Here is a 15379-nt window from a genome sequence, read left to right as displayed (position 1 = left end):
TGGTAAGATTTCATTCTTCTTTATGGCCAAGTAATACTCCATTGTATAAATGTACCACAGTTTCTTAATCCAGTCATCTACTGATGGGCATTTTGGTTGTTTCCCTGTCTTGGTGATTGTGAATAGTGCTGAAATACACATAAAGGGTACATATATTTTTTCAAGTTAATGTTTTGGATTTCTTTGGAGATATACCCAGGAGTGGAATTTCTGAGTCACAAAGTAGTTTTATTTCTAATTTTTTGAAGTACTTCCATACTGTTTTCCATAGTGGCGGTACCCAATCTGCAATCCCACCAACAGTGCACGAGGGATCCCTTTTCTCCACATCCTCGCCAACATTTGCTGTTTGTTGAATTATTGATGATTGCCATTATACAGGTGTGAGGTGGTATCTCATTGTGGTTTTTATTTGCATTTCTCTAATGAATAGTGACATTGAGCATTTTTTCATATATCTGTTGGCCATCCATGACAATGGAAGCAAGAATTTACATTGGGGTAAAGGCAGTCTATTTAATAAATGGTGCTGGGAAAACTGGACAGATACATGCAAAAAAAAAATGAAACTGGACCACCTTCTTATGCCATATACAAGAATAAATTCAAAATGGATTAAAGACTTAAATGTAAGATCTGAAACAGTAAAACTCCTAGAAGAAAATATTGGAAGTAAATTTGCAGACATTACCTTTAATAATATTTTTACAGATATATCTCCATGCGTAAGGGAAGCAGAAGAAAAAATAAACATGTGGGACTACATCAAACTAAAAAGTTTTTTCACAGCAAAGTAAACCATCAATAAAACAGAAAGGCATCCTACTGAGTGGGAGAAGATGTTTGCCAATGATACTTCTGAAATGGGTTAATATCCAAAATTTGTTTAAAAACTCATACCAGAAAAACTCGTATCAAAAAAACAGCCGTATTAAAAAATGGGCAAAAAAAAAAAAAAAAAAAAATGGCCAGCACACAAAAAGAGGCATTTCCCCCTTGTTTTTAAAGAACTCCTTTTAACATTTTTTCTAATACTGGCTTGGTGGTAATCAGTTCCTTTAGCTTTTTCTTGTCTGGGAAGCATTTTATTTCTCCTATAATTTTAAATGATAGCTTGCTGGGTAGTGTAGTCTTGGTTGTATCCTTGTTTTTTGTCACTATTTCATGCCGCTGCCTTCTGGCCTGCAAAGTTTTTGTTGTAAATCGGCTGACAGTCTTATGGGACCTCTCTTGCTGTATTTATTAGGTCAGTGCAAAAGTAATTGCAGTTTTTGCAATTATTTTAACCTTTTAAACCACAATTACTTTTGCATCAACCTAATAGAATTCTTTGTCTTTAACCTTTGGCATTTTAATTATGATGTGTCTTGGTGTGGGCCTGTTTGGGTTCATCTTGTTTTGTTTGGACTCTCTGTACTTCCTAGGCTTGCATGTCTATTTTTTTCAGCAGGTTAGGGACATTTGCAGTCATTATTTTTTCAAATAGGTTTTCAATCCCTTGCTCCCTCTCTTCTCCTTCTGACACCCCTATGATGTGATTGTTGATATGCCTGATGTTGTCCCAGTGGTCCCTTAAATTGTCTTTATTTTTTAAATTCTTGTTGCTGTTTCGATTGGGAGTTTTCAGCTACCTTGTCTTCTAAATCGCTGATTCAATCCTCTGCTTCATTAAATCTGCTGTTGAATCCTTCTAATGCATTCTTCATTTCAGTTGTTGTATTCTTTATTTCTGACTGGGTCTTTTACGGTTTTTATGTCTTTCTTTTTGCTTACTATCTCTGTTGAAGTTCTCACTAAGTTCCTTGAGCATCCTGATAACCATTGTTTTGAACTCTGTCTCTGGTTGGTTGCTTGCCTCCATTTCATTTAGTTCTTTTTCTGGAGGTTTCTCCTGTTCTTTTATTTGGGACATGTTTGTTTCCTGCCTCTCTGTGTTTGCTTCTGTGTATTAGGTAGATCTCCTATATCTCTGTCTTTACCAGTTGGTCTTATGTAGTATTTATCCTGTGTGGTCCAGTGACGCAGTCTTCCTCATCACCTGTGAATATGTTCCAGCAGTGTCTCTTCTGAGTGTTGTGTATAGTCTCCTGTTGTAGTTCAACCTTGATTACTTTTGGTGCGTCAGTGGGTGGGAGTGACTTCCAGGCTGACTGGCTGTGAGGTTTGGCTATGCCCACAGTATATGAGGTGCTGTGGGGGGGCTGACCCCTCAGAGGGGGATTCACCCCCATGGGCTCTTCTGCCTGTTGAGATCACTCTTTGGGTGTGCCACTTGTGGAGCTGACTGGGTAGTGCTCTTGTGTGGTCTGAAGCTGGCCTCTGTGTGTTGTTTTTAGTGTCTCTGGGGAGGGGTTCCTTTGCAGGCAAATTTCAGTTTTGCCTGTGACCCGCCTGAGGCTACCTGTAGGAACTACAATGCTATATGTTGTTGGTTGCTGCCTGTGCTAGACCAGGAGGCGTATGGGGGTGGCCTTGCTGTGAGCCGTGGCCAGATGTCACCAATGTTGGGCCTGGGGCAACTTAGCAAAAGGCCCAGGGCCCCCCTAGGCCTGTTGCTGCCTGCTGGCTACCCATAAGACTCAGTCGTTGAGAGAGTCTCCTTAGGTGCATAGGTCGGGCTGGTTGACCCAGTGTTGAGTGTCCCTGGCGATGTAGTACTAGCTGGGCAGGACAGGGTTTCAGGGAGTCACAGGGTGTGGGCTGTTGTTTTTACAAAGTTAATGCAGATTTGATTCTTGCATTAGTACCGGGCCCATGACCACTTAGCAAAATGCCATGAAAACCCCGCAGCTAGTCATCACTTGCCTTAGGCCCATAAATCCCCGAGAGCTACCCAAGAGAGCCTGCAGCACAAGTTGTGGCTGAGTGTCCCCCATCAAAAGTTTTCCAGGCTGCCACTGGCTGTCTGCTGCTGTAAAGGGCTTCCACAGCATGTGGGGCAAGTCCGGCCCCTCAGTAGCTGAGAGTGCCCCCATACGAGCAGCACTAGCTATATGGAGTGGGGACCCAGGGCGTCACCAAGGCAGTGCGCACACGTGGATTTTCTCAGACCACTGTGATCTCAGATTTGGCCCTTTGGGGGAGGGTTTAACATACAAAAGTTGGCAGGCACCCTTCTGTAGGCTACACATGAGGCAGGCTGCACACAGGAACAATGGCAGCTGTCCCTCCAGCCCTTACCTGAAGCCACACAACTCAGTCTTTCCCCATATTCTTTGGTGCTTCTCAAGTTGCCGCCCCTTCACTGGAGCCCAGGTGTTTTCAAGAGAGTGAGTCTGTGTGTGTGCCCCTTAAGAGGACATCAGAGTTTCCAGCTTCCTTCTGTCTCACTGGGATGGACAGACACAGTTCTCGCTGATTTTCAGTGGCAGATGTTGTGGCGACTCCTCTTCCCGGTGTAGGCCCCCTGGGCTGGGTAGCCCAGTGTGAGGTTGGGACCACTGCCTTTTCCGGGAGGACCTCTGCCATTGAGGGGTCCTTCCCAGTGTTCATTCACTACATGTGGGTTTGAGGTCACCCTGTTTTGCGTCCACCCCTCCTACCAGTCTCGATGTGGCCTCTTCTTTATATCCTTAGTTATAAGGGTTCTGTTCAGCTAGTCTTCAGATGATTTTAGAAGTTGAATGTTTTATAATTTAGTTATAATTTTTGTGACCCTGGGAGGCAGCAGGAATAGCGTTTAACTAATCTGCCATCTTGGATCTTCTTGATAGTGTTTGGTTTTTTTTTTAATCCACTTGCCAATATATGCGTTTTGATTGGAGAGTTTCATTTTCCATTTAAAGTAATTACTGATAGGGAAGGAGTTATCATTTTGTCATTTGTTCTTGTGTGCTTTTAGCTTTTTGTCCTTTATTTCCTCTATTATTACCTGTTTTTGTGTTTAGTTGACTTTTTGGTGTCATACTTTTAATTCTCTTCTCATTTCATTTTCTGTGTACATTTGATAGATATTTTCTTTGTGATTATCATGGGGAGTACATGAAAAATCCTAAAGGTATAACAATCTATTTTAAACTGATACCATATGTTATGGGCTCTCTTGTGTCCTCCCGAAAATTTATATGTTGATGTCATAACCCCTCAAATGTGACTGTATTTGGATATGGAATCTTTAAAGAAGTAATTAAGGTAAAGGAGGTCAGATAGATGGTCCTTAATCCATTATGACTGGTGTCCTTGTAAGAAGAGATGATTAGGATACAGACACACACACAGGAAAGGCTATGTGAAGAAACAGGGAGAAGATGGCTATCTTCAAGCCAAGGAGAGAGGACTCTGAAGAAATTAACCCTGCCAACACCTTTATCTTGGATAATGAGAAAATAAATTTTTGTTGTTTAAGGTACCCAGTCTGTGGTACATTCTTTGGGCAGTCTTGGCAAACTGATACAACATCTTAACTAGAGTTACATATAACAACTGTACTCCTTTACAGCTCTATCCCCCAGTGCTTTGTTATTGATCTTAAAATTTTTACCTTTGTGTATTGTGTACCCATTAACATTTATAGTTATTATTTATGGTTTTATCTATTAAATCATAGAAGAATTGAAAGTGGAGCTAAGAACCAAAATTACAATAATAGAAGTTTTTATGTTTGTCTATATTTTCACTTTACCAGAGAACTTTATATTTTTGTATAGCTTCTAGTTACTGTCTAATGTCCTTTTGTTTCAACTTAAAGAAGTCCATTTAGCATTTTTCATAGGGCAGATCTAGTGGTAATTAGTCTCTCAGCTTTTGTTTATCTTGGACTGTCTTAATTTCTCCCTCATTTTAGAAGGACAGTTTTGCTGGATAAAGTATTCACAGCTGACAGTATTTTTCTTTTAGCACTTTAAAAATATCATCCCCACTGTGTTCTGGCCTGCAAGGTTACTGCTGATAAATTTACTGATAATCTTTTAGTGGCTCTTTTATATATAACTAATCACTTTTCTCTTGCTACTGTCTTTGATTGTTTCATTTTAATGTGTTTAGTGTGGATCTCTTTGGATTTATCTTATTTGAAAATTGCTGAGCTTCTTACACTGTATAACACCAAATTTGAAGATAGCAATGAATATTCATTTCTATCTTCAACTTTGGGAAGTGTTCATCCATTATTTCTTCAAATAATTTACCCCCGCCTTCTCTCCCCTTCCCTTCTTTCCTCCCTCCTCCGTCTTCGACTACCATTATGCTTATATTGGTACATTTCATGTTGTCCCATAAGTCTCTTAGGCTCGGTTCACTTTTCATTCTTTTTTTATTTTTGTTTCTCAGACTCAATGATTTCAAGTGACCTGTTTCCAAGTTTGCTGATTCTTTCTTCTGCCTGATTAAATTTGTTTTGAACCTGTCTAGTGAATTTTTCAATTTTTGTTTTGTTTTTTTAAACTCTACAATTCCTGTTTGGTTCTTTTTTATCACTTCTATCTCATTAATTATATTCTCATTTTGTTCCTAAATCAATTTTCTAATTTTGTTTATTAGTCTGTCTGCATTCTCTTTGAACTCACTGAGCATATTTAAAACACTTGTCTTAAATTTTTTGTCAAATAAGCCAGAGGCCTCTATTTCTTTAGGGTAAGTTTCTGGTTATTAATTTTGTTCCTTTGAATCGACTATGTTTCTTTGCTTCTCTTTATGCCTCATTATCTTATGTTGAAATTTGTTCATTTGTAAATTGTCTACATCTCCCAGTCTTTGAGGACTGACTCCATTTAGGGGAATACCTACACTAATCAGTAAGTTTAAAGGCTCAGGGTCCACTCTGACCTTTTGTCAACATGTGTCTTACCTGGGCCTGTGCATGTTCTTTTATTCCCATTACCCATATACTCAGCTGCTTTTAAATAAATGAGCAAACAAAACAGAAACAGACTCAGAGATATAGGAAAAAAAACTGATGGTTGCTAGATGGGAGGTGGGTGGGGATGGGGAAGAAGGTGAAGGGATTAGAAAGTACAAATTAATAGACACAATATAGTCACGGAGATATGAAATACAGTATGGGGAATATAATCAGTAATGTTGTGAAGACTACATAGGGTGCCAGATGGGTACTGGACTTATCAGGGGGATCACTTGATAGACTGTGTAGATGCCTGACCACTGTGCTGTACACCTGAAGCTGAAATACATAATATTGAATGTCCACTATAGTTAAAAAGATATGTAGAACATATATATATATATATATATATATATATATATATATAAAATTCAATATATATATAGAATGCCAACTATAATTATATGTGTGTGTGTGTGTGTGTGTATTTATTTATTTATTTTAATTTTCTTTCCACGGGATGTAAAGTACAGTATAGGGAATATAATCAATGGTATTGTAACAGCTATATACAATGTCAGAGGGATAGTAGATTGCAGGGTTATCACTTTGTGAGGGGTGTAAATGTCTATTACATTGCTTTGTACATCTGAAATTAATAATAATAAAAAAGATAAAGAAATAAAAAATGTACTAGTTACCCTAAGAGTTTTACCCCTGTTTTATAGAAGCCTTGGAAGTTTCTCTTGTGTTCCTCTGTTCATAATCTCTTGCCCATAGGCACCTTATGCCTGCAGACCCCCTGCTCCTCTTACCTGCCACTGCTTTGACCATTCCAGTCAGTGCTTCAAGGCAGGTGAGACAGAAATCAATCCTTCAGGCTGCCCATAGACAGGCCAGAGCATTGCAAGCAACTTTTGCTCTTTTCCTTCCATCCTGATACAGGAATTGGGAATTGGGCACAATCCTCGCAGTTGCACCATGCTGTACTGGGGAGGGGTGGGGCAAGGACAAGCAAAAGCAGTATGAATTTTTCTACCATTTTCGGTACAGTTTTTCTTGGTTAGGCGTTCACTTGGTTGCTGTAGCTTCTTACCTGGCTTCTAGAGTGCTCACAAAGCTACTTTGGTCCATCTATTGTTGTTTATTTAGTGTTTCCATGGGAAACAAGGGCCTAGAGCTTCCAAGTTTGTCATCTTGCTGATGTCACTCCCTATTATTTGTTAAAACTGCATGTGAATGTATAATTATTTCAAAATAAAAAGTTTAATTTCATTTTTAAAAAGAAGGTCAAATTTGCTCAAGTCCCAAGTGTCTCAGCAGAGATCTTTCTGCTAGGAACTTTACTCTTCCATTCTTTTCAATGTTATCAAAATTACCTTCCTCTTGAGATCTGCCCAGCTACCAGGCTGATATTTTCTTGACACAAGGAAAACAAGTAATCTATTCCTCCAGCTAAACTAAACCCACTATTTTTTTTCTTTTTGTTTATTCAAGGTTCTGGTGTGGGATGTATAACCGCTTTGACAAAGGGCTGCATCCCAAGCAGAGTATGCTCGAGAGCCTCCTGGAAATTAAGAAGCAGAGAACAATGCTGGAGGCAGATGTGCACAAACTAGAAAAGGTATGGAGAAAAGTCTCAAAATGAGGTCCTCTTGCCTGTTCTGGGTAGACCCAGCCCACTTGGAGTTGAATTGGTACTTGTGAGAAGCTGCCTGGCTGGCTTGTTATAGTTTCTGGCTTCCAGGTGTCCTGTATCTACAAAGCTCTGAGGCACAACATTTTTTCTTACTCCACATAGAAAGTATTATATATCACACTCAGCTAGTTAAACAAGTGGATTGGTTCCCTTTTTTGATATGAATGTAATCCTTAGGAGAAACAAGAAGGAACAACAGTGAAGTCATTCTGGCATTTGTTATCCATCAAGAGAATAAGTATAACATCTTGGGTGTACTGATAAGAACAAGGAAATTGTGATATTTTCAATTAGGAAAACCTTATAAAAATTTTCATTTCTTTCCCATGTAGATTGCAAACTATTCATTGAGTTGTCATGCAATGCATGTTGATTTTGCTTTACAATACCAACAAAACCAAAGTCAGACACGTTTCTTTAATTATAGGTTAAACAAGTCAACAAGGATTTCATTTCAAAATATGGACAATGCTGAGCTGCTTCTGGAATCTAGGGGTCCTTCAGGGTGTGTTTGAAGGAGAAGGGAGGAGTACCTCTTATAAAAGAATTCTTGGAAAGGGTGTGCTGTTTAGGAACTGGGTGTGACCCACTGTAGGCTAGATAAGGCATAGCTTTTCCTCTCCCTGTAAGTTAACAAATATCCTTTTATTATGAAAATAAATGTACTGCTATTACATCAGATCCCAAAACTTGGGAATGTCCTCTTAGGAGGCAAAAGTCAGTTACTTGGTTCCATTTCAGAAAGAAGAAGAAGAGGGAAAACTGGAAAACTGAAGCATGACTTAAAAATCATAGGAAACAAACAAACAAACAAAAATCATAGGAAACAAGGGAAACAAGCAGCCCTGAGAAGACCAAGCCATAGGCAGAACTGAGAAATAGGAAAACTTTTTCCTAAGGTCTCCTGCCTTCTCTTTTAGCTATTAGCAGCAAGATACCCAGAGTAGGTCCCTTATTTTAGCTAAACCCAGCCCTCTCACTTATTTCTGCCTATTTCTTGAGAGAGAATGAGATTCATTCTAGATAGAATGAGATCATTCTTCGATCTTAAAGTAAAAAAAAAAAAAATTAAGGAAGGCTTCCTTTTAAAATATATACATAACAATTATTAGCATTCTTTTTTAATACAGAGAAGAAAAACAAAAGTGGCCCATAATATTATTACCCAGATAACTCTGTCAATGTTTTAAAAAGGCAGTTCACATGTGTGGGGACAAAGCCAGGAATGCAGTTTCCAGCCTCTCGGCCTCACGTGGAAAGTAAATGGTCATCAACTGTAATGGATGGCCATCAGCTGTGGCTTCTTGGCCGTCAGCTGTAACCATTGAGCCATTAGCCACTAATATAACTGCTGTGGCTAGGCTAGCAGGAAAAGGGGGAGCTAGCAAGAAGATGGTGGCTGAGCTAGCAAGAGCGGACTGCAGTTAGCACGGCAGATTGCAGCTAGCAGGTGAGGTTGGTTGACAGAGGATTGCGGCGGAGTGTGGATTGCAGATTCTGTGGCTCCTGTTTCCTGTGTCTCCAACCCAGCCACCAGCAAGAGTATAGTGGTATGGCTCCCCTACCTATGGCTCCGTGGGTGTTCCTTTTTGGCCTCACCATGTCCTGCGTTCTTATGTGGGGAGCGGGACTAGAGGCCCCGCAAGCTGCCTCACACGACAACATATAAAGTTATTAAGTGCAGAGTACAAAAACATACAAAATGAAGAAAAGTTTAAGAGACTCCCTCAACCACCTGTCCGCCACTTAGTTCTCCTCTCCAGGGCTTATCAGTGTGTGTGTGTGTGTGTGTGTGTGTGTGAGAGAGAGAGAGAGAGAGAGAGAGAGAGAGAGAGAGATTGATTTTGTGATTTCTGGAAAAATAAAAATGGTATGCCTACTTCCTAAGGCAGGAACACTTAACTGGAGTCCATGAATCCATAGGGGTCCACAGATGCTCTATGGGGCATCTGTGAAGCCCCTGAAATTATACCTAAAAACTACATGTGCTGTCTCATGTACACACGTGTGTATGTGTGTAGTTTTTTTTTAGAGGAAAGTCCATCATTTTTTTCAGATTTTTAAAGGGGTCTATGACTGCCAGAAAGTGACAAATCACTGTTGTATAGTGTCAGTGAATTATTGTATTATCCCTGAAAGTGAAAAATATCCATTGGAGGTAGTATGAGGTAGTAGACAGATTATAGACTTTGGCATTAAGAAGAGGCAGGGTCAGATCCCAGCTCTGCCACTTCCTAAATGTGTGAAATTGGGTGATTCATTTAAATTCTCTGTGCCTCAGTTTCCTCATCTGTGAAATACAGCTAATACCTAATTAATAGGATCCTTATGAGTATTAAAGGAAGTATTATATGTAAAGTGTCCAGCACATAGAGGTATTCAATAAACATTAATGAGCCTCTCCCTTGCCCTCCCTACTCCCAAAAGTAGCATTTTTGAGAAAAGAGGACTGTTACAGACGCAACACCCTTGAGGATCTTTAATGGTCTGGCTTTTAATCACTCTGTCAAGTGATGAAAAAAAGATGTTTGGGGTATGGAGCGGGCAAAAGGTCATTTGCTACCATGTAAGTGACAGCAGGCAGGATCCCTGCAGGTCAGTGTGATATTTGCCCAGTTTTTCTCCTGTTTTTAATTCTTTTCACCCATTCCTTGCTCCCATGACAGAAATTGAAAGCCCATGATGAGCCAACAGAAGAAGTCTGTACCTGCTCTCAATTAGGGAATTTATTGTCTCAGCATCTGGGAAGTCCTTTGACCAATCCTCTCGGCTTTATGGGGATTGATGGAGACCTCAGTACCTTGATGGAGAATGGCACCCTGTCCAGGGAAGGAGGCCTCCGAGCTCAAATGGATAAAGTAAAAAGCGAGTGTGCAGATCATCACCATGACTCTTGTAGAATCATGGGTAGCTTTAGGGCCATAAATATTTCTGAGGATGTAGGCCTCTCTGGAGAGACAGGCATCTCTGGCAACACAGGCATCTCTGAGACCATGGGCTCCTCTGGAGACATCAGCAGATCTGGAGCCATGGACTTCTCTGGAGCCATGGGCATCTATGGGGAAATGGACATCTTGGGGAACACAGATATCTCAAAGGCTAGCACCAAGGAGGCAGGCAGCTCTGAGCAACAGTGAGCTACTCAATCTGCTTTCATTCTAGGTACACCTGCGTCGCCCACAATGATCATTGTCCTCATGATCATTGTCCCAAAGAAGGCTGTGCTGATTTTCTAATTGGTTTAAATGGGTAAGGCCAGGGCACCCCTCCTCCCACTTAAGAGTCTGGAAGGGGATTTAGGGCTTTTACTATTGATCAAGTGACCAGTATATGCATGCCAAGCAGCCCAGAATATAGGCAAGGGAAAGAATATGTTGTTGTTCTGGAATGGGATTTAACTTTAGAAATTTTACCTTCCAGCTGAGATATTAGCCTGGTTCTATTACTCTATTTTCCTTAATGACCCACCTTCCCTACTTTTCCACCCTCACTGCTGTAGCATGAGAACTAAGTGGAAATACTGCCATAGTAGAGAATTAAGACACTGGTGAGGGGATGGAGAGATGGTATGCAACAGGTAACTGAATTGTAGAATGGTTTAAAATTTTACTTTCAGGTATGTTTAGTCATAAGATGTAAGCTAATGTTATTGCCTATAGAGACCCCAACATTTGCCTGAGAAATAAATCAAAATGATCCTTAACTGTTAGCATGGGTGCATGGGTACTTGGTAGTTTAAGACATATAAGGAAGTAGTTTTCCTAAGTTACACTTGCTGTCCCAGCTACGTCTTATAATACTCACTTAGCCAACTCCCCTTTTCATAGATGGTCCATAGGTAAATTTGAATCCACTACATTCTAAAATGATCAATTCCAAATTAGCAGGATTTGAATTAATAACATTGATTAATATTATTCTCAATATCAGTTCAGTAGGCAGTTGGAAATCTCAGTGCTTTAGACCCTAGTTTACACATGGCCTGTGTGCTCAGCTGAGTTTTCCTGAAACAAACCTCTTCTTAGGTCTTTTTTATGAAAGCCAGTGCTTTTACTTCTCTAGACATCACATCAGGTTTGTAGATTTTGAGATACAGTTGGCATTACTTTTAAAATCTGGTTGGTTCATCACCTTGTGCTAATGTACACTTTTGAAGAAAGTCCATTCTTATAGCAGGCCTAAATACTCCTGGGGGAAGGGATATGTTTCTTGTTTAAATACCAGATTTTCCCCTTGGGACTGATGCAGTTGATGTACTTTCCTGTTGGGTATTCAGTCAGGGTTTACCCACTTTCACAAGCGGGGGTAGGGTAGACCTCTGACAGTTTGGGTCATGCACTATATATTGTCAGCATTTTCAGAACACCCATTCCCAACAGAATCCAGGTCCTCACCCAAGATGTCTATTCTGAATATTCTATGTCTGGTTTAAGCTCAAATATTAGTTATCTTATTGAAAGAGCCATCTCTGTTACCACATCGCGTTGTAAATACAGACATTTCTAAAGGCTCATCTTATTAGTTACTTTTCTTTGTAAGAAAGAGGTGCCTTTTAATTTAAGTGTTAGAAGTAGCAGAGAAGAGCCAGGATAGCTCCTTGATTTCTCACCCATAGCTAAATTGTGGACCCAAAAACAATCTTCCTCTTTAGAGGAAGAACAATAAATCATTTTGGTTGTCTTTTTCATATGTAAATAGGAGTCACTTTTTTACTTATCACTTCTTGGTAGCTGTTTTAATTCTGTGTTTTTGAAGAACTAATTCATTTGAATCTTTTCAATTAATAAATAGGGACCATTTTTTAAATTTACGCTTTCTTGATAGTTGCCTTGTTCCTGTCATTTTAAAGCAATAAGGTGATTTTCTATTGTGTCTTCTCTGATCCCCCCCCCTTCCCACAATTTGGTCCTTGACTTATATAACCCTAATCATCAGATGTTTCCAGTTATCCTTTGACTTCTTATTTCTGGAAAAAAATATTTGTGCAAATCATTTTGATCTGGATACTCCATCTAACCCTGGCTTTGTGAAGGAAGATGTCAAAGAGGATGACAGTACCGATCATCTGCCACAAGTGAGTCTATTCTGGGCCTTGCTTGTACCCAAGGGCCTTCTCCCATACCTCATTCTGAATTTTACAGTCCATTAACTAGCATGATATTCCAAATACAGTGTGTTCAGGTTTTTTTTTCAGGGAAAGGAAAAAGGCAAATGGCAAGACATAGTTATTTTGCAAATCCTGTAAAAAGTTAGTTTAAGATTTAAAAGTCTCATATTTATTTCTACAGAACTGAAGTAAGGCAGTACATAGTACCAAACTTTATTTCTTAGAAGTGGTAGAGAGCCACACTGGTATTACCAAAAGCAAAAACAAATATTTTAAAAAGACTATCTTATTTTGTTGAGCATTTAAGTTCATGGAATCAATTTCAACCTGAAGATCTCTGAGGTCAATTTATTTGGTTTTTTTTTTTTTTAATTTTATTTCCCAACATATTCCATTAACACTTTCCTGTTTTTCAGTTGGATTTGAAAATCTGAGAGAGGAAAACAGTTCAGTGGGATCCAAATATTTATGCACTGCTAAAAACCCAGTAGCTATCTGTAGTTGGGAGCCTCGTAATGGAGAGGAAACTCCTTAAGTAAACTTGCTGGGTACACTAGAAAAAAATGATCTATTAATGGCTTTCATTTCATACCCTCATATAGCACCTACACTGTTTAAGAAATGTGACTCCTTCCCCCACTGTCCTACCCTTCCAGTTCCCTGAGTAGAAATTCCATTCTAATGTGACTGCCCCACTTAAATAGGAGGGCATTTAACCACCTGCCGCTGTCTCATCCACTAACCTGACCTCTGCCTGTTTCCTACCCAAGTTTCACAGGCCTGGGATCACTGCAAATCTTTTCTAAGCATGAGGCAGGCTCTGTCCCTGTGCTTGTGGCCATGAGGGTAGGAGAGATTCTTCATGGACACCTTTTTAAAGAATTAATTATTAGTTTATAGAATGACAGATTCAGATTCCTCATGGTAATAGATAAAACAATCCTAAATAACAAAGCTAAGTTACAGCTAATAGTCTGACTTTTCAAAGAAGAAATTCAGAGATAGGGTATGCGGTATGAAAGAAAACCTGAAACACTATTTGGAATTAACAGGGCAAGAACATGAAGCCTATGATGCATGTATTGGGCCATATATATTTGGAATGTCACCCTAGAGATTGTGTTCAGTTCCTACCAAGTCAGTAATTGCCTGTCAACATGCATGGGCACCTTTTGTCGGAGACACACCTCACACTTCACTGAAAGTAAGATCTTTCCCTGAACACTTAATCCAAGTCTTTTTAAGAGGGCTTTTCAAACCAAATTGGTAAATATTTAAGCTTGGCCTGAATTTAGCCAGAAAGAGAAGTCTAATCACTACTGTGTTTCTCTGAAAATAAGACCTAGTCGGACAATCAGCTCTAATGGGTCTTTTGGAGGAAAAATTAATATAAGACCCGGTCTTATTTTACTGTAAGATAAGACCGGGACTAATGTAATGTAATATAATATATAATATATAATATAATATAATATAATATAATATAATATAATATGATATAATACCCGGTCTTATATAAGACCGGGTCTTATATTAATTTTTGCTCCAAAAGACGCATTAGAGCTGATTGTCCGGTTAGGTCTTATTTTTGGGGAAACAGGGTACATCAGATCTTTGTTATTTACTGGCTTTTATGAAACACAACGCCTTTTCTTGACACTGTTAAGCTTTGATAAACCACTGGGAAATCTTTCTATGAGAGCATTTTATCAAGTGGCCTTTTTTTCAAACAGCTGTGTAGGGAAATGTCAATTGCCTTTAAGAAAAATAGTTCTCTCAAGAGGTATACTATACTTTAGATTGGTTTATACTTAGGAAGGTTGTTCTCAATTCCTCTCTTCATTCCCCATGCGTATGGTTTGGTGATATTCTGTTGTACCAAATCTTTACTCCACCCCCAGGCCTTTTCCTCCCAGAATTCTATGTATGATACAGATAGATATGATTCCAACCAAATCTGGTTGCTTTCTTCTAAGTGCCAAATCTAGACTTGACTTTTGAAATAGACATTTAAAAACAAACAAAACATAGACATGGATTAAGCCTTAAAGTTTTTCCTATGGGCTTATTTTATGCAGATAGATAGATAGGTAATGTGAAAAAATGGCTTGCTGTTAGGTGACACCAAATAGACAAAGGACAAGGGAAAAGGTTTGGGGTTGTAAAGGACTCTTAGTTTGTTGTTCTTTTATAGGCAGTTCTGTTTTCAAAGCATTTGATGGTAGCGTAGAAGCTTTTCCAAGGCAAACAAACAAACAAACAAAATTTCAAGCCATAAGAGTATGTCTTCTCTGATTCCCTGGCTGTGAGACCAACTTCTGTGCCTTCCCTTTAAATAGGAAGTATCGGTTTTGTCACCAATCACAGCAGTCCACATCATCTTTATATGTCACTGCAAGTAAAAGTGTGTTACATGCTCTGTGATTTGTGACTTGTCTTCACAAAAGGCCAGTGTGCTTTGAAAGCTGCTGTCTAATTTAGGCCTGTGTCTTTCTGGGGCTAAACAAAAACATGTTCAGAAGTTGGCCTGTATGAAACCAACATGTTAGTCCAGTGTCCTGTTTCTTGGCGTTTTCTAAAGCTTTGGGGATGTTCTAAAAGCCTTTCTCTTCTAAGGCTTTGTTGCCTTTCAACCATTTTCGAGGCTTTATGCTCTTCTTTAGAGAGCCCTACTACACCAGCCCTCATGGAATCCCAGTTGTGGGGAAGGTGGGAGAAGGGCAGGAGAGAAGAGAAAGTAACACAGAAATACACCTGGCCAGTTAAGAAAAAGGAGTATATGCCAGACCAGGAA

At 39.4% G+C, this 15379-nt stretch overlaps 1 protein-coding gene across 9 annotated transcripts in view; it reads left to right on the top strand.

Annotated features, from left to right (window-relative positions):
* Positions 1–15379, top strand: part of ASB12 (ankyrin repeat and SOCS box containing 12) — a 190349-nt gene that overhangs the window by 131785 nt on the left and 43185 nt on the right. For 4 of the 9 annotated variants that reach the window (XM_033109025.1, XM_033109038.1, XM_033109017.1 and 1 more), the window contains 2 exons: positions 7277–7403; positions 10145–10336. In XM_033109025.1, the coding sequence (XP_032964916.1) occupies positions 7277–7403; positions 10145–10336 (319 nt within the window). Of the gene's footprint in view, positions 1–7276; positions 7404–10144; positions 12553–15379 lie in introns of those variants that run through there. The other 5 variants (XM_033109054.1, XM_033109033.1, XM_033109088.1 and 2 more) reach the window with 5 other exon arrangements.

Source organism: Rhinolophus ferrumequinum, chromosome X (assembly GCF_004115265.2).
Source record: "Rhinolophus ferrumequinum isolate MPI-CBG mRhiFer1 chromosome X, mRhiFer1_v1.p, whole genome shotgun sequence".
Taxonomy (NCBI): Eukaryota; Metazoa; Chordata; class Mammalia; order Chiroptera; family Rhinolophidae; genus Rhinolophus; species Rhinolophus ferrumequinum.
This window is presented reverse-complemented; position numbering and strand designations above follow the sequence as displayed.